The 24,420-nt window shown below is 53.3% G+C and overlaps 2 protein-coding genes across 2 annotated transcripts in view; one reads left to right on the top strand and one right to left on the bottom strand.

Moving 5' to 3' along the window:
* Positions 1–955: 955 nt before the first annotated feature.
* Positions 956–18,779, top strand: LAMC2 (laminin subunit gamma 2; the record flags this gene model as incomplete). Its single annotated transcript, XM_082483680.1, has 23 exons — positions 956–1,037; positions 5,443–5,631; positions 8,113–8,242; positions 9,184–9,282; positions 9,507–9,643; positions 10,034–10,156; positions 10,286–10,475; positions 10,831–10,943; positions 11,267–11,485; positions 12,338–12,517; positions 13,030–13,263; positions 13,503–13,639; positions 13,975–14,128; positions 14,234–14,439; positions 14,719–14,798; positions 15,252–15,389; positions 16,129–16,273; positions 16,522–16,671; positions 17,012–17,126; positions 17,214–17,413; positions 17,985–18,143; positions 18,233–18,332; positions 18,529–18,779. The coding sequence occupies 23 exons, from the start codon at positions 956–958 to the stop codon at positions 18,777–18,779; spliced, it is 3,531 nt and encodes a 1,176-aa protein (XP_082339806.1).
* A 5,152-nt stretch (positions 18,780–23,931) lies between these two features.
* The window catches only part of NMNAT2 (nicotinamide nucleotide adenylyltransferase 2), a gene marked incomplete at both ends in the record, with an annotated part of 28,780 nt that continues 28,291 nt past the window's right edge, over positions 23,932–24,420 (bottom strand). Inside the window, 2 exons of the mRNA XM_082484652.1 lie at positions 23,932–24,034; positions 24,175–24,242. Of these exons, the coding sequence (XP_082340778.1) occupies positions 23,932–24,034; positions 24,175–24,242 (171 nt within the window). The remainder of the gene's footprint in view (positions 24,035–24,174; positions 24,243–24,420) is intronic.

The following is a 24,420-nucleotide window of genomic DNA, read 5'->3' as shown; positions in this document are numbered from 1 at the left end:
TTCATGGACCACTCTCAGTCATTTGCAACAATAGGTGTCCCATAATAGTAAAGCAGGGGAGATGCATTGTCATCCCAGCTCTATCGGCAACCTCCGGCAAGCCTTCTCCCTTCTCTTTCTCTGCTCCTCAGCCTTTTTCTAGTATGAGCGCAGCTGTACTGCTAACTGTACATCTAACCTCATTTTCTGTCTTGGGAGCAAAAGCAGACAAATGTGTGTGATGATTCCTGGCCTCCACCCCATTTCTAGGTCTGGGGATTTCCTGAACCTGATGCTTGTCTTGTAAATCCCGATAGATCTGCTTCCTGAGTACATGTCCGAGCTGTCCTTGGGGTCTATTCGCACCCCCAGCAGCCCTTGGTTGCGAGTCCCGTTAGTCACCTCTTCTGTCTGCTTTTGAGCCCTGCTTTTGTGGGTTGGTTGGCTGGACCAGGCTTGTGAGCAGGCAGTCCCCATCCACCCTCCCCAGGCTTCCCGTGAGCTCATCATGTTTCACTGAGCTCCCTGCAAGCCGCCTGCGTGCCCAGGCAGCCCCGTTCTCCCCAGCCAGCACCGGTGCCCTGCCCATGGAGGCAGCCGGTGGGATGGAGCTGGACAAACAGGATGGGCAGGAGGGCTGTCCGCAGGGGCTGCAGCTAGATTTTATTTTTACCCCATGAAATAGCACCCCTGGGTGGGTGCAAAGCAGGAGGTCCTCGGGGTGCTGCCCCCGTCGGTGCCTCTCTCCGCAGCGGTGCGATGGTGCGGGGCGGGCGCCCGTCTGTGCTCCCTGGGCTGGGCGCTCCTTCCTCGGGGTGAGTCAGCCCACGGCACACGTGCTCTTCCTGTTGGGAGTGACTCAGGTGGAGCAGCCCATAAAAACCACCCGAGGAAAAAAGAAAAAGCAATAGGCAGCCGGTCGCGAGTTCCCCCATCGCCTGCTGGAGCGGGCACCTTGTGCTCCCCGGCGCAAGAAATGGCTGGGTGCTGGCTCCCGGCCCTGTGCTGCCTCGCGGCGTCTCTCCTGCCCGCAGCCCTGAGCGCCAACGGAGGAGAAGGTGAGGCCTCGGCAAGGTTGGCTGTACCTGCTTTCGCGCTGACATGCAATCCCGCGGGTGGTTTCGCTCACAGCCCTGCCCCAGTGCCGGAGAGCCGGCGGGGTGCCGCAGCACCCTGCTAGGGTGCTCTCTCCTCCCATCTATGGGATTAAAATTGGTCCTGTAGGTACTCCTGCTGACATGTCCTCCAGGGTTAAATGTCCCATGAGCATTTACACTTTTTTTTGTGTTGGTTTGTTTTTTTTTTGTGTGTGTTTTTGTTTTTTTTTTTTCTGTCATCCTTTTTAAATAACTTATTTATGTGCAATTCCTTTATTGCTTTCTGCATAAAGCTACTTGGGTGGGATCTGGGCACGAGCACGAGCATCGCCCAGGGAGCGGGTGGCTGATTTGCCCACCGCTGCTCCAACCAAAACCTTCCCTAAGCCCGAGGAAGAGCTGGAAGCATCCAGGATCCAGTTTGCTGTAGCAACATCTGGGGTGTCTGCATTTTGTGCGAGTCCGCGGCGCTTTTGAGGTGCCCACATCCCCGCCGCACCCCGTGGGAGGCAGTGAGTCTCCCACGGTACGTAGACTGATGGTGAGCTTTAAAAATCCTGAGGAACCTCTTGCATGTGCAATTGTAGCAGAGAGTGCAGTGCAGGGATGCTTAAGCACGTTCAGCCCAGTGGTAATTCAATATCAGGGTTTCAGTCATATTGACGTACAGTCTGGAGATGAGTATGATTGGCCAAAATCAGGTTTTTCATGTATATTTTGTAAATACTGGGTGATTTCAGTTTTTTTTTTTTCTTTGTCTGCAGTACTGGTGTTCTGAAATACACTCACTGGGCTTGAAGTTGGTCTTTTACCAGTTTTCCTTTAAGTGCAGTGCAACCTGATAGGGGGGGGAAAGTGCTGAATAAGTGTGGGTTGTTTTTTTTTTTTTTTTAAAAAAGATGTGATTTGTTTACATGCTACTTGTATATTTATTACAGCAGCCTTAATTGCATACAAGTTTTAAGATACTGATGTAGATTCTTCTCCTCCCTCCTCTCCCTTCCTGGCAGCGTATAGGCAACTGCTGCTTTTCTATAGACTCTTGAACATATCTCTGCATGTATGTAAAAGCGACGGTTGCTAACCAGACACGCTTTTACGTCGCAGCAGACCTTCTGAGTTGGTTTGGTGGCATAAATTAGTCCCCCATGCTGTTACTACTCCCATCCTAGCATTAGATGTGTGCTTGTAATTAGCACGCGTAATGCCGTTTTGCTTGCAAATTAACTCCTTGACTCAAATTGGGTTCGTGTACCATCTGGTGGAGCGGCAGAGGTCAGGGCGCTTGTACTCTGAACTCTGCGGAGCCTTGCCTGAGCAAGCCTGTGTCTGCCTTGGTGGTGTATGCCTGCACATGATGGCTGAAGGCATCTCCCTGGCTTCGGGGAAGAGTTGGGTTGTGCAGGTCAGAGCTCCACTGTGCCAATAAGGTTTCTGACTCGGTGTGTCGGAAAGGAGAAGACATCGGATGACAGCTTTTGGCTCCTGGTGTGTGATCTCTCCCTGCCGATGCTGATGGAGCCTCAGGAGACAGAGGCAGGTCTTCCTGCAGTGAGAAAGCTGTGGAGTCGGGTGATGGGGAAACCCAGGACTTGGGGTAGCAGATAGGACAGCCTTTTGGGTCACTGTCCCAAAAGCACAAAGCAGGGAATGGCTTGTGTTGTTGCAGAGGCTTCGTTGCATGCAACGCTTTATTGATCTCTTGATGAAAGGAGTAGTCTTTGCAGACCGGCTCGTAGGTACAGGGCTATCAGGTCTGCTCCCCACAGACCCAGGGCCAACCTTATCTTCTGGTTTTGTGAATTTAAGAAGACAATTTAAGAGGTGCAAAGCTGTCTCTCTCCTTCTTTAAGCCTTTCTGACATGGGAATTTGTCCCAGCACAGCAAACAGGCATTTTTCACACTTCATTCTGCTGGGTGGGAGCTGGAGGAATGATGTCCTGCTAGGTGTATGCCACAGACCTCTTTCATCCCCGTGCAGTGCTGAAGAAATCCAGCTGCAAAGCTTCCCCTCTGCGGAGCCTGTTCTTCTCCACAGCTGTCTGAGAACTGGATGATCTCAAGGCAGAGCCTCAGGGCACCTGGGTACAAAAATGATCCTGTCCTCAGCTGGCCCTCAGCTTCCAGTAGCTCATGTGTGCTCCATCTCGTTAGCAACTCTAGTGCCTCTCTCTTGGTAAAGATTAAGCTGCCTGAGCTCTCAGGTTTCCAGGAGAAGACCAGCAACAGGAACAGCTACACCGATGAGGTGGTGGCACTAATCTGCAACAACATCTTAAATGGCTTTGGATTAGTGAGACCTGAATCTGTGCCAGGGCTGGAGAGGTGGCTCCTAATGTGCTGCAGCCTTAGAGCAAGACTTGAAAAAAGATTTTCGTTCCCTGGGGGAACGGTGCTCATGCGTGTAATTTAGCAACCCAGTAAATACTCTGGATTACGTAGACGTAGGGTGATGCATGGGTGGAGTTTAAGTCGATGATCCTTATGGTGGGTCCCTTCCAACTTGAGATATTCTAGCTTTAGTGTGGAGGGAGAGGGAGTGGGATTGACCCCAACCAGTCCCGCTGTAAAGGTGAGCGCAAATACCTTGAGAAAGTTCTGTGCTGCTGCTCTCAGTGTTTGTATTGTCTCTGCCTTTTAGTCACTGGTGATGTCCACTGAGGCTCTAGATGCTTTCTCATACTCTAAGAGGCAGGACATCTGTACCTGCAGGTCGCCTTCCAGCAGGCTGGGGTGGCAGAAGACCACCTGCAGCTGGGTCTCGGTCTCCTGGCAGCCAGGCTGCAGGGGAAGAACTGTGTTTGCTGGAGCTGGAAAAATCTTTCTCCCTGTTTGCAGGCGCATGAGGTCATCTCCCTTTTCGGCAGCAGGCTTGGCTGCCGCTTGCTGAGCGCCTTCGTCTGGTATGCGGGTGCTAATGGGTGTGTGTGAGGGTGGCGGGCCATGGCCAGGTGTGAGCGCTGGGCGTTGCGTGCTTGGGTGGTGAGCGCAGGAGGCTTTGCCTGGTCCCAGGAATCACAGATGCAGAGGACAGGGACACTGTATCCTCAGGCTAAGCCGTTCCAGAAGAGCGCTGGGAAGGAGGAGCCTCCACGTGTATCAAGTACAACCCGCTGTCTGCGTCCATGCTGCAGGTTTCTGCTTGCTTTTGGATCTCCTCCACCTTCCTGTGCTGTCACAGGTGGCCTGAGCTGCGGGTGGGCAGCTGGGGGCCACCTTTCATGTCCCAAGGAAGTCAGCAGTGAACATAGTTTCTTGGAGGGAGGTTGAGGATCCCATGGCAGTATTGGGGTAGTTTGGAGCAGCTCATCAGCAGGCCCTGCACCCCTGCAGACCCTGCTTTTTCCCTCACAGTGTTTCTTTCTCCTGCCTGCCTTTGCCAATCATTCTCAACTGCGTCTGCTCTCCTTGGTGGTGCTGAGGAACTTGTCCAAAATGAAGGTCCTCAGGCTTCTAGTTCTGGCTGCTGAGGGCTTGGCTAGTAGATGAGAGGTGGCTTCAAGAGAAGACCTGGGCAAGGCAACGAAGAGTGCTGGAACAGGCGTGTCTGGTGAGATATCTGCCAGTCTGCTCTCCAGAGCTCCTGTCTCTCCTGGCTGTAGTGGGATGCAAAATCTCATGCCCGTCCTTCGTGGCATTTGTCACGCAGTGATGTGGGCAGCTGTAGCTTTTCTTCTTGGGGAGAGTGGGGTGAGATGACCTGTGTAATCCTGCCAAAACCCTTTTTTTTTTTTTTTAAATTTACCTCTTGGCTGGCACTCTTCCACCAAGCTCCTTTGATCACAAACCACTCCTCATCACCCCTGTGCTTGAGTGGGAGGACACTTGCACTACAGACCTGGATGGAGGGACCTGGTGGAAGTTGGTTGAGCTTTCCTTCTGGGCTCGCTCCTGGTCAGAGGCCAAGTGAAACAAAACATAACCTAAGGGATCCTTCCCTTTTCCCTGAAGTCACCAGTAAGATTCTCCATGCTTTTCTCAGGAAAAGGTTTAGGTTTTTTTTTATCATCTCTGCTCACTGAAAGACATCATGTTGGAAGGCCTCTGAAAGGACGGAGGACACCCCTGGACATGCCGCACTGTGGAGCGGAGCTGCTTGGGTCGAGGGGTTCATCCATCCTGAGCTGTGTTGGCAGTGAAATCAGGCATTGCTCTGAAGTGCGGGGATGCAAAGCATGCTGTGGGCACCGGTGGCACAGGGGTAACTGATGGACACAGACGCATGGGGGCAATCACAGAGATGTAGGGACAGGGCTTGTTATTAGCAGAGTGAGAAGGGGAGGTTTGCATTGCCTGGGTTTGTTCCTTTGTAGCTGGTGCCCTCGTCTCTAAGCATCATTTGAGATGCCTCTTTCCTCTCCCCAGTCTGCGACTGCAATGGGATGTCCAGGCAGTGCATCTTCGACTGGCACCTCCTGAGGGAGACGGGGAATGGGTACCGCTGCCTCGGCTGCCTGGGCAACACAGAGGGTGCCCACTGCGAGCGCTGCAAGGAGGGCTTCTTCCGCCAGCGGGAGGAGGACTGCTGCCTGCCCTGCCACTGCCACCCCCAGGGTATGTGACCGCCCGGCGGGAGGGGATGGGGTTGGGTGAGGGATGGAGGGGGGCTTAAAGTGCCTGCCACTGTGTGTGTCCCTAGGCCCTGGTGAGCACGTGGGCTAGGTCAGGCCCTGGGTCCCTACACACCAGACCAGAGCGTCGCAGGAGGAGTGAGTGGGGCCAGCTTGGCTCCAGATGGTATTATCTGGGCAGCTGCCAGAGCCCAGCGTTGTGTTGCTGCACTGTAAGTCGTAGGAGCTGCTCCTCCTCCTAGGTGCTTCACTGCTTGGTGCTGGGAGTTTCAAACCCCTCAGCAGCTCCAGGTTGTATCTAGGCTTCAAGACCCACCTGCCACCCAAAATAATCACAGACTCACAGAATGGTTTGGGTTGGAAGGGACCTTCAAAGATCACCTTGTCTGATCCCCTTGCCATGGTCAGGGACATCTTCCACTAGATCAGGTTGCTGAGAGTCCCATCCAGCCTGACTTTGAACACTTCCAACTTCTCTGGGTGACCTGTTCCTGTGTTCCACCACCCTCATCATAAAACATTTCTTCCTTCTGTCCAACCTAAACCTCCTCTCTTCCAGTTTAAAACCTTTTCCCCTTGTTCTGTCACTACAGGCCCTGGTAAAAAGTCTTTGTACCACCTCCCCTCCCAAGATGCAACTCTCTGAACTCAGGAATTATCCTTTCACTTTTATGATGCAATTAAAAGCCTTTGCGAAGCTCACCTTTATATATTGAGCCCCCTGTATATATTGAAAGGCTTCAATAAGGTCTCACTGGAGCCTTCTCTTCTCCAGACTGAACAACCTCAACTCTCTCAACCTTTCTCCACAGCAGAGGTGTTCCAGCCCTCTGACCATTTTCATGGCCCCATCTGGACCCACTCTAACAGGTCTATGTCTTGTGCTGGGAACCCAGAGCTGGATGCAGTGCTCCAGCTGCAGTCTCATGAGAGCAGAGGGGGAACATCACCCCCCTCGACCTGCTGGCCGTGCTGCTGGTGATGGACCCAGGACACATTGGCTTTCCAGGCTGTGAGCACACATTGCCAGCTCATGTCCAACTTTTCATCCACCAGTACCCCCAAGCCCTTCTCCTCAGAGCTGCTCTCCATCCATCTATCCATCCATCCCCCATTCTGTGCTGATAATGGAGGTTGTCCTGACCCAAGTACAGGACCTTGCACTTGACCTTGTTGAACTTCATGAGGTTCACAGGGGCCCACTACTCCGGCCTCCCTCTGGATGGCATCCCTCCCCTCCCTCATCTCCACCAACAATCCCTGCCTGACAGACACGGATCCTGCTCTGCTCTGCCCCGAACTTGGCAGGTGGCCATGAACTCACTGATGCCTGCCAGGAGCTGCCCTGTGGGGACCTGCTTGCCCCTCCCAGCTGCCATCCTTATCTTGAGGATGACGGCCAAACCCCAACATGGGAGTGGCGGCTTTTGCCGGCTTTGTGAGTCAGGCTGATGCTTCCTGGGTGTCGTAATGTTTGGCAGGCTCCGCAAATGCTCTTAATTGCGTTGTAAAAGTATAATTCCTGAGTTCACAGTGTTGCGCCTCGGGAGGGGAGGTAGTTCAAAGTGCTGCAGCGCTTGGGTACGGACAGAAGGCTTCAGCCTCTCCAGCTCCTCCACTGGCTTTTTGCAGGCTGTAGGGTTACGAGATGGGATTTCTAGCTCTGGGGTGTTTTCTGTGGGTCTTATGGTAGTCACACAGTAGATGCGATGTCTCCTTCATCCCCATCAGGTTTCAGCTTGCTCCACACGTAGGTAGCTCGTACATCTTGCACTGAGGTTCTGTACATACTGAAATTCCTGTTGGTCTCTGTCGATGCAGGAAGATCACTAGAAGCGCCGCCTGAACATGAAAAAAAGGTGGCAGGAGGACAGATCAATAGCCTTTAAGGTGGTGGAAGGGTGAATATCCCCTTCACTGCCCCCCATGATGGCGTGCAGGGAGGGTCCCACAGCAAGACGGCTTCCTGTGGCTCTGGCATCCTCTCCCCTCAGTGCCTGCATATACACAGTGGTAGGTCAGAAACCAAAGATCCTGCCATGACCCTCAGTCCCATAGAATCCCTGTAGAGGGACTAAAATCAAGTTCTACTGATGTCTACTAGCAGAGGGTCTGGCAAAGAAGAAAAAAATCTCTGCTTGTTTGCATGCCCTGCAGTCCATCTTGTCCTTCACAATGACCTTTATGGTAGGGAAGAGGGTCCTTGTCCTGGTCATCTGGTCAATGCCTGCTGGAATTTATCTTCTCCTTGTCTCATGCACCAGTTGGGGAGGCCGGAGCAGCTTTAACAGCCAGACCTGGTGTCCCAGCCCTGTGCTGGGATCTCAGGGAGGGACCTGTCGCCAGAGCTGGGTTGCAGCTGCAGTGACGGTGTGGTGCTTTGCTCCCCTGTTCCACCAGCAGCATCGCTGGGAGGGTGTGGGGAGGTGCCTGTCTGAACGTCTTACCTCCCCTCTTTCCACAGGTGCCCTCAGCCCACAGTGCAACAGTGATGGCCGGTGTAGCTGCAAACCTGGCGTGATGGGCAAGAAGTGTGACCAGTGCCAGCCGGGCTTTGAGTCCCTTTCCGAGGCCGGGTGCCGGAGGAGTGGGCAGTAAGTGCTGGTGACCATTGGTGGCATGGGGACAGCTGGAGAGCCAGCTTCCAGAGCTCTCTCAGCTGCTGTAAAGGGCCCGTCCTGGCTGAAAACACCCTGTGCAAGGGCAGAGGCAGTTTGTTTCGTGGCAACACAGCGATAACTTTAAACGAACCCCGCTGGGAGAGAGCATGCTTGAGTGAGGCTGGGTGTCCATTCCACCCTGCAAAGCTCACTGTCCTGCAATAGTGTCAAAACCTGACCTTAACCACACTCCTAGGCGATTGTTTTATTATCCAGATAACGCCAAACAGGCAACAGCCGGGCTAGCTGGTGTAAAACAAAATATGCCCACTTGTGGGTCTGCCTGGTGTTGGTGCCTCTCGCGAGGACTGCCCCCACGCAAAGATGTGCACGTAAAAATCAACCCCTTCCTTTGCACAAAGCCCTGCTTATAAACACCTTTCGATGTGTTTCTGGTTTGGCTTCCTCAGTGCTGTGTCCTCTTCTTCCTTGCTTCACCCCACTGTTGCTCCTTTGGGGCCCCCAGCAGGCGAAGGGTGGGGGTGAGGGGTGGCTGCCTGCAGCCATGCTGCCATGCCTGGCCTCCTGCCTGAGCCTCCCCGGGGTGTTGCTGCCTGTTGGGGCTCAGCCAGGGTCTATTAAACTCAGCCAGGGTTTATCAAGCTCAGCAGAGCTTCGCTTTGCTCTTGTAGGTGGGTCTGGTGCTCTGGGGTGTCCTGGAGCAGTGGCGTTGGGCATCATCTCAGCCTGGGGTCCGTACTGCTGCAGCTGGATTACTTAGGGAAATGGCTCTGCTGATTATTTTTCTCCTTCTAGCATGGGACTGGTAGCTGTGTGTGAGGGGGTTGTCCGCTGTCTTGTATGACAGCTGGGGGAACTGGGCTCCCAGGCTGAGCTAGAAATCCAGGTAGAGGTTCCCGCTGTCCCTGTTGCAGGAGCCCACAGTGCGAGTGTGACCCAGCTGGCAGCACGGGAGGCTGCCTCTCCGGCCGCTGTGTCTGCAAGGCGAGCGCTACTGGAGAGCGATGTGAGAGGTGGGTGTCAAGAGGACTTGCCAGACCACTGTGTGGCATGTCCTCCATCTACCTGACAGTTACATCTCTGGCTGTTGCACATGTCCATCTCGCCACCCCAGCCTGGCGATGACCTTGAACTGTGCAATGGCTGTGTTGCATGGCTGTCATTAGAGGGCTGATTGTGTTGGCCAGGAAGAGGAGAAAATGGACTTAAACATTGTCACCTTCTTGCATTTGCCCAGGTGCAAGCGACACTTCTATAACTTGGATGCCAGAAACCCTGAGGGATGCTCCCCCTGCTTTTGCTACGGGCACTCAGCTGTGTGTGACAGTGCAGACAACCACAGCATCTACAACATCACCTCCACCTTCCAGCAAGGTGAAGCCCAAGCAGGACATCCCTATGGCTCCTGGGGGGTTTTGCCATCCCTTCTCTCTGATGTGCTGGATGAGCCACCTGGTTTGCAGCCTTGCTGGGACTCCCTGTGCTTTGATGGGTGGGGTGGCTTGATCCCAGGCAAAAGTAGGGTGTGAGGGTGGGGGGACTGTAGGTTTGCTTCATCATGTCTTTCCTGCCAGTTTGGACGAAACCTCTACACCCGGCCTGGCTTATTTACAGATCTATCAGCACAGGGATATCTGTGCTGCCCCCTCAGAGATCAAGGGGTAGGAAGCTGGAGGGTTTTGATAACTCACAGCTTGAGAAAGTTGCTGGAGTCCTGGAAACACCTTGCTTGTCCCTGCTGACTGCTCCTTGTTGGTGCTCCAGGTGCCGAAGGCTGGCGAGGTGTCCATGAAAGTGGCTCCCCAGCCCAGCTCCAATGGTCCCCACGCCATCAGGATGCCTTCATAGCAGCGAGGAGATCAGAGCCAATATACTTTGTGGCGCCTGGTAGGTGTGGGATCGGTGAGGGGGAGAGGTGATGGTGTCCTCTTTGCTTGGTCAGATCCCATGAACTGAGCCTTTAGGAGGAAGGCAAGATTTTTAGTCTTTAATTTTTTCCCTTCCTTCCCTTTGCAGCGAAATTTCTTGGGAACCAGCAGCTGAGCTACGGCCAGACACTTTCCTTCGATTACCGCCTGGACCGAGGGGGACGCCAGCCATCTCCTCATGACGTGGTCCTGGAAGGAGATGGGCTGAGAGTCACTGCCCCCTTCTTGCCCCAGGGGAAGGTCCTGCCCTGCGGTGTCAGCCAGACATACACGTTCAGGTAAAGGGGGATGCTAGGGCATTTGGGGCAGGGTGAGCAAGAAAGGCTGCAGGTTCAAGGAGGTTCCTGGATATTCAGCTGTGATCCCTTGGAGGTGGCAAATGATTGCCTGGTTTGGGATGGATGCATCTTGGGTGCTTCCCTCATGGATGAGGAGGTTACTTTGTGAGAGGGGCAGTAGAAAATCTGGCTTGAGGTTGGGCTGGGTACTTTGCTCAGGGTCAGTCACATGGGTGGATGTTGTTCCCCAAAGTCTTGAACTTAGGAGGGGGATGGATGAGGGATGCTGCATTTCCTTGATGAGGCATCTCATTTTCTGGCAACCGGTTCCACTTCTCCCCCTTCCCACGGGCAGGTTGAATGAGCACCCGAGCAGCAAGTGGAGCCCAAGGCTGAATCACTTTGAATATCGAAGGCTGCTGGGAAACCTGACAGCTCTCTGGATCCGAGCCACCTTTGGGGAGTACAGTAAGTAGGGGGAGAGCTGTGAGGGGGTAGCGCAAGGTTGGCTTCTCCTCGTTGCTGGAGACACCAAGTGCCCATCGATGGAGACACCTTTGCTAAAAGATATTAAAAAAGAATAATAATTTAAGAAGTGCTCTCAGACAGGCAAAATTAAATTATGAAGAGGTTGAGCAAGGTGGTCACAGTGGGGACAGTGAAGCCTTGGCTCCAGTCCATCTGCCCACGGGCGTTGTAATGAAATGTGTGACCTGTGCAGGTCCCAGGTGCAGGGGACTTACAGGTGGAGCTGCTGGCTCCTGTGGGTGATCAGCTGTATCCCCCTCCAGGCACCGGCTACATTGACAACGTTACCCTGGTGTCGGCGCAGCCCATCGCTGGAGTCCGCGCTCCCTGGGTGGAGTACTGCGAGTGCCCGGTGGGGTACCAGGGGCAGTTCTGTGAGAGGTGTGCCCCTGGCTACCGCAGAGATGCCCCTGGCCTGGGGCCGTTCAGCATCTGTGTGCCATGTAATTGCCAGGGGGGAGGAATTTGTGACCCTGACACCGGTAAGAAAAAACACAACCGCGTTGTGCTTGTAAGGCCTGTGGGATCACAGGGTGGCTGCCTGCATCCTGAGAATTGGGCCTATATGGGAGCACGGGGAGCACTGAGTGAGGTGAGATCCCTGGCCTGGAGGGCTGGAGTGCAGGGAACGCCACAGATAAAACTCCCTAAATCCTAGAAGTGCTGTGGCTGAAAATACAGGAAAGATGCATTGGGATCAAATCAGGCTTTGGTGATCCTCGTTGGAGAGAGAAAAGAAACATGTCGTACTACTTGGATAGCGTTAAAAACTTTTCTTCTGACTTTTTATTTTAAAAGTAATTGTGGTGTCAGTAGATATCAGTGATGTTTCACTACCTATCTTGTTAAAATATCCCACAGTGTTGCCATGTAAAGTCAAAGTAATGCAAAGTTAAGCTGTCACTATTTTCCAAGTCTGAATTGGAATTGAATTTCCAAATATGTGAGCATTGATCAGGAGGCACAGAAGGCAAAATGTGGCTCCTTAGGAGCTATATGAGCTGTGAAAAATGAGATTCAGCCACCTTTGGGTGGTGATGGCCAGGCTCCATGCCATGGGATGGGCTCCTCTGTGGGGGTCTTGCTGGGCTCCCATTGCAGAAGCAGCGCTCGGTCCTTCCCGCATGGTGATAGACTGACAGGCAGAGAAGTGAAGCGCATATGGGCAGGTGTGGGGATTATGAGGGATCTAGTGGAGGATGCTGGACCATGGGTGCTTGTGCTGCAGTGGATGGCATGGCTACCAGTGAGGGGTGGTGAGGAGGTGGAGTGGTGGAGGGTGTCCCACCAGGGGTGAAAGCAAACTGCCCTAAGCCCTTTCCTTCCTCATTCAGGTGACTGCTACTCAGGAGACGAAAATGTGGACAATAGTGTCAGCTGCCCCTTCGGCTTCTACCGAGACCCCTGGCAGCCGCAGAGCTGCAGGGCATGCCCCTGTGACAATGGCCAAGGCTGCTCAGTGGTGCTGGGCAGTGAGGATGTCATCTGTGACCAGTGTCCTCTTGGAGCTGCTGGTAATGCCTTTCTCCAGGTCAATTCTGCTCTGCCTTTCTCCAGAGCTTCTACATGCTGTATAGGGAGATGCAGTGGCCAGTGGGCCAGGATGCTCGGACCCAGGCAGATCATCCCATCTCCTCAGCCCGGCTTGCCTATGACACTGCCACTCCTGCCTGTAACGGGGTGTTTCAGCCTCAAGGACTGTGTAAACACACATTGCCCTGCCCCAGGAAAGGTTCTCATCTAAACGGATAACATGGATGGAAAAAGGATGGGTGGAGAGGGAGGGGAATAGGAAAATAAGAAAGAAACCCACCAAAGAGGAAATGAGTTGCCTTAGTTGTTGCACCTAGCTCCTGAGAACGTGCCTGGTGTGTTGTGCATTGGCTGTGGTGGCGAGGAGAGTGGAGATGCTGTTGTGCTGACCCTGATGGGTCTGCACACTCGCATTTCTGTGGGGCAGAAGGAATGAGGCAGCTTCTGCCTACTGGGCAAGAGCATGAGCTTCTCCTCATCTCTCCTTTCCCAGGGGCCAACTGCGAGTACTGTGCTGACGGCTATTATGGAGATCCAACAGCTTCCCGGCCCTGCCAGCCGTGCCGGTGCAACGGCAATTTGGAACCCAACGCTGTTGGGAACTGCGACCGCCAGACGGGGGAGTGCCTCAAGTGCATCTACAACACCGCTGGCTTCTACTGTGACCGCTGCAAAGATGGCTTCTTTGGGAACCCCCTGGCCCCCAGTCCTGCTGACAAGTGCAGACGTAAGAACTGGGCACTGTTTGAGCTGGGGCTGAGTAAGAAAGTCCATGCCAGCACGTGGGATGGCTTGATGGGAAGGACGATGGTGCAAAAGCCAAGGCTGGAAAGTGGGAGTGGAGGGCAGGAACCAGAGCACTGGGCTAAATGCTGGTAGGAAACCTAGGGGAGAGGGTGGATGGAAGGATGTGCTGAGACTTGAGGTAAGGACAGGTGTTTTTCAACATGTGCCTCTGACCCACAGCCTGTGCCTGCGACTCAGCTGGTGCCGAGCCCCTGAAGTGTGGGAGTGATGGGAGCTGCATCTGCAAGCCTGGCTTCGAGGGTCCCAACTGTGAAGAGAGTGAGTGCCCAGCTTGCTACGGCCAGGTGAAAGCCCAGGTAAGCATGTCTACCAGCCCTGGTGCCCCTGAGCAGCAAGGGGTGCAGAGAGATGCTTACCCTCAAGCATTTCCTGGCCTCCTCAACTATCTCCTGGTGTGAGAGAGAAGTGATTTTGCAGGCTGTGCCTGAAGTTTGGGTTTGTACCTGATTTAGCCAGGTAAATAAAATAAAACGATGACCTAGAACTGCTGGCCCACTTTGCCCCATTCAAAAATGAGCCCTTGCTTTAGTCTCCATCCTCCAGTTGGACCATGGGCCTAGTTTCCACTCTGGTCTTTCCATCATGGGCTCAGCGTCCTGCTGGCTGATGGCCTGGTCTGCTGTGGTTGCAGGTGGACCTGTACCTGCAGCAGCTGGCAGAGCTGGAGCTGCTGTTCTCAGAGGTGCAAGCTGGTGGTGGAGCGGGGAGCCAGGAGTTGGAGAGGAGGATGCAGCTGGCCGAGGAGATGTTGCGGGCTATCCTCGGGGAAGCCCTGAGCCTGCAAGGTACCACCCGCCTGCTGCCCTCAGATGGGGCCATCTGTGCCCTATCGGGGAGGGGTTTGCCGAGTGATGAGTTTCTCTTCAACCTCTTGTTTTTGTTCTTGCCAGCCTCTGACAAATCTCTGGAAAGCCGCGTGGCCAGCATGAAGGGGCAAGGGTCCAGCTCTCAGAGCCACTTGGATGAGATCAAGGCAACAGTGGAGAGGCTGAGGTCTCTAGGGAGCCAGTATGAGGGGCAGGTGCAGGACACCCGGCGGCTGCTGGAGAGAGCCAGGCTGGACCTGGACCGCAGCGGAACTGCTCTGCGTCGTGTGGTAAGAGCATCCTCATGTGACACTCTCCTAGTCTAGACCAGGCCTGGAAAAAAATCCATGGAGAGAGCAAGAGTTTAACATATTCCAGTTACTACATTCATTTTGAGTGCAGAAGATATTCTGGTGGCTCTTTCTGTAGCACTGGGACCTGGAGAGGTGCTGGCAGGGGTCTTTGGGGGGCTGTGGAGGTTCAACATGCTGCAGTTGCCTCTCTCGCTGATGAATTGGATGGAGGGCAGGGAAGAGCGAGCACTCATGCCTCTCTCCCTCCCTCCTCAGACCATTCCTGTTTCAAACCTTCCCGGGGGCTCAAATCAGTTCCTGATGCTGGCCCAGGAGGCTCTGAGACTGGCCAACAGGTGAGTTGCTCTGAGGGGAGGGGGACTGAGATCCTGCTGGGTGCCCAGAAGGTCCCTTTTTAGGGTTTCTTGCCTTGCCCCCAGGCTACAGCTGCCATGACCTCTGTGCTGGTCCTGGAGCCATGGGATGATGTGTCTGCTGGGCTGGCTTCGCTGCCCTACAGAGCCATCCTCGGTTGCCTTAGAGGGTGGTGCTGAATCTATTTTAGAAGTATTTTTGGGGTCAGAGTTTGGTCTGAGGATGTCCAGTTGGAACAGGCAGCTTCTTCCTCCCCCCTGGTGCTCCTCTACCCTTAGGAGATGCAGGAGGGACAAGGAAAATATGAGTTCTCAACAATGATGTGTTTCCCGGGAGGGTCTAACCCAGCATCACTGAATACAACAGTAAAGAAAGTTGGTGGAGGAACCTTGGGTGGGAAACCTTTCTCATGAGCCCCCTCCTGTGCTTTGCAGCCATGCACAAGCCGCCAACACCATTAAGCAAGCTGCGAAGGTGGCGCGGGAGGATGCGTGGCAAGCGCTGGAGTTGGTGCGTGCAGCTGCTGGTGGAGAGGAGGCTGTCTCTGGCTCCCTGCAAGGGCTGCTTGGAAAGTAAGTTGCGGCTGCATCTGCCTGCATGTCTTGGGGGTGACATGGAAGGGAGAAGGAAGGTGGCCAAGCCTCCATGGCTCCTTTCCTGTCTCCCCAGAGGAGTTGCAGAAACATGCGATTGGAGGCTGGGCAGGCAGGGACTTGCCTGAACTTCAGTTGTTACATGTCTGAGTGGTGGAGATGGAGGGTTGGTGGCTCTGTAGAGCATCTGCTTCCCATCCCCCAGACTGTGATGCTCCCAGGGTTTAATGCCATGTGTTTGAACAGGCTCCCGGGGGTGACTCTGCACCCAGTTGGAAAATCTGGTCTGGGTTTAGCCCAAGGGTAGATTTAGACCCACATTGTCTGGTCGGTGTGGTGCCTCTCCAGAGCCCACCACGGTGCTGGAACTTTACACACCACTGATGGGGTGTGAGCAATGGCCCCAAATTAAGTTAAGGAGTTGAATGGGAGGAAACATCTAGTGGCAGAACCACTGCGGAGCCTGTGAGGGTTCAGCTGGTGTGAAACACCTTTGGATTTTGGTGCATGAGCATGGAGCCAGGAGCTGCCGTGCTTGGCAGAGGGGCTGGGATGAGGGCAATGTTTGCAATAAGCTTTTTCAGCATGATAAATCTGTGTAGGGTCTTGGAGAGGACTTGGGCACTGTGAACAAGTCAGTGCTGTAGGCAGCATTAATGCTGTCGTGGGGTTTGGTAGCTTGTCTGGTACCATGGTCTTCAACCTCACATCTGTGCAGGTATGAGGAACTGAAGTCACTGGTTGGAGGCCTGAAGGCTGATGCTGATGGGATGGCCTCCGAAGCAGACAGGGCTTACCAGAGCAGCCTTGTGCTCCTCAATTCCCTGTCCCGCTTGATGAAGACTGACATTGGCTCCTTTGAGGTGAGGGCTTTGTGCCTGCAGGACCAGGAGATCCCCTTTTACTCTCCTCTACACCCTCCCTGCTAGAAGCTCAGCCCTTCCCAGGGCTCTGTTTCCACTGGGGAGCCATTGGATGCGCATCTTCCTGTCCTTTTGCCTCTATAGCTGGCCACAGGCACAAGGAGCAAGACAAGCATCCTATGCTTCTTGCTGTGGTTCCTGGGGAGACGCTGGGACCCCCAGGCAGTCATTACATCTCTGTGTTTCAGGGGGAGGCAACCCGGCTGAAGCAGGACGCCAGTGCTCTCCTGAGCCTGGTGGACACCTACATGGCACAATATAGGCAGCTGCAGAGCCGCACGGGACGCTGGGAGGAAGAAATCAAACAGCTACTGCGGAGGGGAGAGGGCGAGAGAGCGGTAAGAGGTTGGCTGGGGGTCTGCACCTTGAGCCATCTTCAGCATGAGCTCGAGCCCCAGTGGGATGCCTGTGGGACCACCACTACTACGTGCTGTCCTAGCCTGTTCACCTTCCTTGGAAACACAGCCGCTTGCGGTTGGTCTTCTGGAGCCAGTGGGAGACCTCATCTGGTGCAGGGTCTCACTGACACTCCTCCTCCACGTCAGGCAGGTTAAAGACCTGTTCCTGGAAAGATTAGAGCTAAGATGACTCATGATCACTGGAGCTGGTTGAGGGACTGCCCAATGCTCTCATACCGTGTCCTTCATCTGCCTGTTGTGTCGCTTTGACCTGTCACAGATGCTGACGCAGCTGCTGTCCCGAGCCAACCTTGCCAGGAGCACAGCCCTGCAAGCCGTGAGCGCTGGCAATGCCACCTTCTACGAGGTGGAACAGATCCTGAAAAGCCTCCGGGGTAATGTCCTAGAAACCCTTCCTTTCCTCTCCCTTGTGGGGTCTCACAAAGGTAGTGCAGCTTCATTTCCACATGCATTTCTTTCAGAGTTTAACCTCCAAGCAGATGACAAGAGAAGGGAAGCCGAAGATGCCATGAGGAGGCTGCCAATTATCAGCAGCATGGTTGCAAGTGCCAGGGAGAAGACAGGCCGAGCTGAAGCGATCCTGGGCAGTGCCGCTTCCGAGTCCAAGGCAGCCAGCAGCGCTGCAGGGGAAGCGAAGGAGATCACCATGGGGATCCAGCAGGTGAGGGCAAGCCCTGGTGTTGTTGTTGGCAGAAAAAGGTTTGGAAGGGAAAACCATGGAAAAAGAGGAGATGGTTGGCAACTCCAATAGATCTTCCTAGTGGACCTGATGTGTTGACTTTTTGGCTGATGTTCATTTGTAGTGGATCCTGCAGAGATAAGAGTTGGCTGTAGTAAGTGGGTGCATGGGGATCTGTGCAGGCATGTTTGCCCGGTGAGGATCTCTGTGGCATCTCTCTGTAGCCACCTTTTGGTGACCAAGGGGATTTTTCACTTCCTCAGTCTAAGTTGCTGGTAGGCTTGTGAGCTCCCAGATTTGCTGTTTGTGGGTTCGACTCTTAGACTGTATGTTGTAATTCCCAAGGGATTCACTGATGCCTGCAGGAGGGCTTGAGCCATAATCAGAAACAACTCTCTGGAACAATGTGGAAGCACATGAAGGATGCAGGAAAGCCTGCAATAATTTTGGGTCCCTGTGGAAGGAACCAGTTTCCACCAGCTCCACACCCCAGTGCTCCCAGACCAATTTCAGCCGTGCTCTGCCCCTCTGAAAGTCCCATTGCATTCCCTAGGAGATCACACGGCTGAAGGTGGAAGCCAACAAGACTGCTGATGGTGTCCTTGCCCTGGAGAAGGCAGTGGCCACCCTGCAACGTGAGGCCAAGGAAGTGGATCACGAATTTGAGAGAAAACTCTCGGAGGTTGAGGCGGATGCTGCTGTGATACAGCAGGTGGGTCCCCATCTCCCTCACCTTGCCCCCTTTCCCTGTTGATGTTTGGGCAAGACTTCACCTTACAACTACCACCTTGCCTTCTTCAGACATCTCAGGAAGCTCAGAGGGTCCATGCCAAGGCTGGCCGGGCAGGGGTGGTCGTGCAGGAGACATTGAGCACCCTGGAAGAGCTGCTACGTCTGATGAGTAGGTTTTGAGCCACTGCTGTAGGGCGTGAATGGAAACAGGTCCCTGCTGGGGTCTGGGCAGGGGTGCTGGGAGTTGTGTGGGATGATGCCTGTAAACGGGCTGCACAGCAGGACGGAGATGAAGTATCTAGAAAGATCTAATGCTCATCCTTCATCCATGGTTCCCTCTTCCTTGTTTTCCTTCTGTGCAACAGACCAGCCTGGTGCTGTGGATGAGGATGGCCTGAAGCAGCTCGAGATGAATTTTAGCAAAGCCAAAACCAGAAGCAATCAGCTGAAGGATGAGATGTTGGAGCTAGAGCAGACAGCTGCATTGCAGAAGGCGCGAGTGCGGACGCTGGAGAGCAGTATTGACGAGATTCTGGCAGATATTAAGAACCTGGAAGATATCCAGAGGAGTCTTCCTCCGGGCTGTTACAACACAAAAGCCATTGAATTGCCGTGAGTGGGCTCTGGAAAGGCTGCAGCACCTGCTAGGCTGTGAACACAGGAAACCCTGGTCCAGCTGCCCTCCTCAAACCCGGCAGGACCGGCTGCATTTGATCATGTTGAACTGATCCTTACCCTGAAGTTCAGCATGGTGGCTGAAGGTTCACATCGTCATGCTGGCCCTGGAGAGTCCCTGATTTTTCAAAATGGTCCATCCCTCGCTCATGGGAGGAAGGAGATGCCTGGCTGCATGAAGGTGCTACTGGCTGAAGAACAGCACATTCCTACAACATTCCTCTGAGGTACAAGTGGGGGTTTCTTGGTGTCAACCTTGAGAATCTGCACAGTTCAGAGCCTGAAGTTCACAGCTGAGAGGTTCTCCATCCCCTGTGGATCCCCTATCCTGGTCTGGCACACACAGAAGGACTAGAGTCTCTGTCCTTACTTTTGACACTGCCACCACCACCTCCTACTCATGTTCTCCATGGGGTCTTCCTCGCCTTTGGTAGGTCAGGAGGCAGGGAGCAAGTAGTATGAAGTGGCAGGTGGGGGACATGAGTTTTGGTCTGTGACACATGGCTTTCTCCTCCCAACCTGCCCAGTTCTCATCTCACTGGGAGTGGTGCTGGTGTGTTTTTGTTGTAGCTTGGAGATTTGGCATCAGATGCCGCTGATGATCCTTTTCATTAAGCTGCAGGTCTTCCATGATGCTTCCCAGTGAGGTGGTTACTGGTTTTCTAAAAGGAAAAAAAAAAAAAAAAGTGCCAGCTGCCTTTGAGCTCAGGGTGATGTGCTGGATGGAGGAAGAAGGGGATCCCAGGCTAGCAGAGGAGAGAACTGCTGGGGCTCCTCAAATGGAAAGTCTTTCCTGCTCCACCTGCTCCCTTCAGCCAGGAGAAGACCCCCTTCCTCCTGCACTTCTTTTCAAGTCCCAAAGCCCCTGAGGGATGAATTTCTTGTCAAAGCTCCTCCTGGGCAAGGACAGGTCTGTCTACCATCTCCTTACATGGTCAAGCACAATCTTTCCTTCCAAGACCAGCTAGTGTGATACCAGGTAGCTTCCCGGGTCTTCCAGAGCCTGGGAGAAGCAAGGTGGTGGCCCATCTGCACAAGCACTCAGGACCCTGCAGCACTTGTCACAGGAACGAGGGCTTTCTCCAGGGATTTGCAGCCACAAGATCTCATGTCTGAGAGCCCGGCCCCATACTGCTGGAGTGTCAGTGTCCTGATTTGATCCATTTAAAAATGTTGATGATGTCTTGAATGTGTCTCCACCTCTCGTTTGGTGCTGCCCGTTCCCCCCTCCATCCATCCATCCCTCCCACATGGTGCTGGATGTTTCTCAGAGGCTCAAGTAGTTGTCCACAGGATTTCCCACTGTCCATCTGAGCAGAGCTTGGAGGAGTTGAAGACTATGGTGCTCGCTTCAGCTACCCATGGCTTTTCTGTGGGTCCAGCTCTGTTCTGACACTGCTTCCAGCTTCTTTTAGATGCCATTTCAGGGGGAAAAAAAGAGCTAGCAGGTGCTGAAAGTCAACTCTGCTGAAGGTCCCTGACCTGTGTGGTGGTGAAGGAGGAGGTCCTGGACGGAGGAGGACACTATGGGGGACATGCTCACCCCTTGTTAGCTCTGATTATCTGATAAAGCAGCACTCATTCTTTTGCTTGATAAGGATATACCAAGTACTATGTCTGCGTTACAATTTTATTTAAGCAAGATGTATTCTTGCCTCTGGCCTGTCTTCCTTCTCCCGTTGTACAGCATAGGGACAGGTATTATGGACCTGACTTTATTTTTCCACGAGTTGGGTTTTTTGAAAGGGGGGATATCAATAAATAACAAGTACTTTTGGCTGGATCTTGCTTACTGGTTTATTTTCTCTAGCATCCCATCTCTAGCATGGCCATCGGTTCTCCAGCAGTGCAGCCATTTGTGCTCTTTGTGCTGATTTGGTCTTGGAGCTGTTTTAAAATGATACCAGTAACATCTTTTTTCTGTTTTGTTTTGTTTATTACATAATTTAAACATTTTGCTGATAAAGTTTTTTTTTTTTTTGTCAATGACCATTTTTTTTTTTCCATATAGCAACAGAAGAAAAAAAAATTAGGCTCCAAAACTTTTGACAAAGGTGAAATCAGTGGCATGGCAACTTCAACCCCTTTCCCCACCCCCCACCCCCATTTTATTTTTTTTCCAAAAGGAATTTGAAGTACATCTCTCTTTCAGAAAATCACACTGTTTAAAAGTGGTGGTTCAAAGACCAAATCCCACAAGCTTCCTCCCAACCCTCCCCTGCACCCTGGAAACCCTGATCCTCACCTCCCCGGTGATTGCATGGTTCTTCAGGGATTATTTTTTTTTTTCCCTACCCACCCAAAGACATTTTCCAAACCAGTCCCAGAGCTGAATGACCTGTTACAAATCCCCTGTCCCACCCCCCCGTATCATGAGTTTTACTGAGCGGATACACAAAGGCGCAGGTAAGACTAAGACAGAATATACTCATCATCCATACCACAACGCTATGTCTCTAAGGCATGCCATCCTAACCACAATGGGATGGGAAACCATCTGGCTTCCCTTGAGTCCCATCTCACATACCTGAGGGAGGGAGGATCTGAGATGGCTCTCGGACACGCCACCTGCCTTCCTTCTCCATCTCCTTTGTTTTATTTCCCTGCATCTTTTCCTCAGTTAAAACCTACTGTCCTTCCTCCCCTTTCAAAGAGGCATCGCTTCCCCAGGAGGTTAAAATCCCTCTCTATTTGTGTGTGTGTTTTGGAGGCTGATTGCTACCATTGCTTTTTCTCCTCCGGCTTGGAGCTAAGAAATGTGGGTGATGTCTGACGAGGACAGGAGGCTGCTATCTGAAATAAATTCTGTGTTGGTCTGGAGAGGGAGGAGAGACTGAAAAACTGAACATGTGAAAACAATGGGTGGAGAGGAGTCTAGCTACTGGCTTCTGTACGTTGGGTGTCTCATGGATGAGACGTCCTACCATGGGCACCGGCTCACCTTAGCTAAGGGACTCAGTAGGCTGTTGGTGAGCAGCTCGAACTGGCTGAAGACCTACCTGGAGGTGTCCCTGCACTCTGAGTCCTGCACACTGTCACTACCCTCTGCTTTGGCTTCTCCGTATCTCCTCACCCTATGGGATACTGCCTGAAGATACCAGAGCTGGCACTGAGGGATTCAGCTGCTGAATTTACCACAGTTCCCAAACAAGCCTCTCCATGCAGAGGGAAATCCCTGGCAAGGAAAGACCTCTTCTGGCCTTTGGGCAAGTCACATCACTTCTGTCTCTCTTTCCCTTCTGTGAAGGGCTGTTCCCTTCTCAAGAAGTCATTAGCTACTGCCTGTAAAACCCTGCCCACTGCAAGGAGCCTGCGGCTGTAGACTACCTTGTTTTGTCCAAAGTTGTTTGCTGTTGCAGAGATGCCAGCAGCATCCAGCAGGTCACCAAATTGAGCACAATGTCTCATCTTTGGAGCTTCCATGAGAGCAGCTTGTGACCCTTCATAGATGTTTAAGTGAGAAGAAATAAAATGTAATTTCAAAAAAAAAAAAAAGGTAACTTCAGATTTTCCTGAAACACCCTGGAGGACTCTCAGCCTTTGGGTGTTGCATTGCTACACTGTTCTGTGCTGGGGACCAGCAGCTAGTCACAGTGCTGTCCCAGGAAAACCACAAAGCCAGCATGGGCAGTGGTTGTGCCTTGGTGGGGGGATTCTAGCCTGAGCCTAGTTGACCCAAATTTGTGGGGAGTGAGCAGATGCCCAGGAGTTAGGCAGCAGAGCTACACCCAAAGCGATACAAGGTTAGACAGAGCAAAGGGAGAGGAAAAGGCGAGGAGTAAAGTAGGACTGTACCTACCTCCTTGTGGCTGTGACCTTTCCCAGGTGCTGTGCAGGGTCCTTGCACCCCTAGGGATGCTCAGCAGGATAACGGCCCACTTCAGCCACCCTCATCTCCCCAAGACTTAAATAATTTTATTTTTCTACATGTTACCTGCCCTGGTTTTAATGTGGAGTGTCTCCACTAGGCTTCTTTCCTGGCGTCTGGGGGCACATCACAGGCAGGACAGTAGGAGCCTGGCATGTCCCAAGGGATGCGTAAATAGCCACAGCCGGTTTGGGAGGGGGAAAGTATCATGCATTTAATAAACTCTTCAAGGAGAGGCAGAGGGGAGAAGGGGAGGGAGAAAGGGGAAGTTTACAGACAGAAACGGACATTTGGAGACTGGAGGATGGGGATGGACCCAAGCCCCATGAAGCTCAGCCAGGTTTCGGGCAAATTCTCACTAGAGGCTTTAGGTCACCACTTGCTTCATCCTCCCTTGTTTCTTGGCTTCATAAATGCCAGGTCCCTTTCTAGGTGCTGTGGGCTGCCCCCTCTGACACTGCGTCAGAGTAGAGCATCACCCCAACTCCACGTGGCTAGGGGGTGGGTTGGGTTCACTTGCAGCCAGGGAAAGGTGAGATATGGCATCCCCCCTAATAATGCTTTGGCAGCAATGTGTCTCTGCTCCCCTTCAGAAATGCCCTCATCATGATTTTTCAGGGCCGGGAGGATGATTCTGTTAGTTGGGTTATCCTACTGCCGGCCTGAGGAGGTTCACCTGCTGTGGGGCACCAATCCAGTTGGGTTACAACTGCCTGCTGCCAACCAGGATTCGTTTGGTCATCGTGTTAAGAGGTCAAAAGGGCTCACACTAAAACTATTTAAGAAAAAAGAGTCCACCTAAATTTATTGAGCTTAAGTACCGTAAGATGATGCAGAAGAGGAAGCCCCTGCTCTGAGCATGCTGGGAGGATGGACCGGGGGGACCACTTCCCAGTGACATGCTGGGAGGGGGGGTGCCGGAGCTGCCTCCCCTTGAGCGCACTGAGCACATCGCTCTTTTACAGGTCCCCTCTACCTCCCGACCTGTGAGGGGGAGGGTGGTTCCCTGAAAAAAGAGACCAAACTGTTCCCCTCAGGGCTGTGCCACGGTTCCCTGGACATTGCTGCATGATGGAGCGCTGGCGCTGGGGGTGAGAGGCAGACATGGGCAGGAGGCCATGGGTGGGGAGAGAGATGAAGACACGAACTGAGAGAGAGAAAAGAGTGATGGAGAGCTGTAGGCAGGCGGGACACAAGGGCTGTCTCGCTGCAAGACCTCTGGTGCTTAGCCGGAGGCGTTGATGTAGAGCTGGCTCTTGAGGATGTAGTCGATGACAGGCTGGCAGAGGTAATCCACGACGTGTCCATCCCCATGCTGCAGGGCCAGTCTGGGGGTTCAGGGGGAGAGAAGGGGTCAGAGCCCGCTTGGGTGGGTTGAGTGTCACCTTGGTGTCCCTACAAATGGAGGGGTGGGCTGAGAACACCCCTCCCCCCATTCTGTAGCAGAAGTGCCCCCTGCATCACCCACCTGCTTTTGGTGGAGCTGACAACCGACATGGGGTGGTTTGAGTCGTCCTTCACCACCAGGATGTTGTTCTGCAGAGGAAGGAGGAAGAAAGGAGTGAAGGGACAGCCTGAAAGCATGTCTGCCTTGCCAGCCTTGGGGGACTGCTGCATGGTGGCCCCATTGCTCACCCCACCTAGAAGCTGAGAGCATCTGGCTGCCAGACATTGTGTGCCCCTTGGAGCTGTGGGTCCTCTGGCAGCCTTCGCC

The sequence above is a fragment of the Vanellus vanellus genome (genome assembly GCF_965231255.1).
Source record: "Vanellus vanellus genome assembly, chromosome: 5".
NCBI classification, from domain to species: domain Eukaryota; kingdom Metazoa; phylum Chordata; class Aves; order Charadriiformes; family Charadriidae; genus Vanellus; species Vanellus vanellus.
This window is presented reverse-complemented; position numbering and strand designations above follow the sequence as displayed.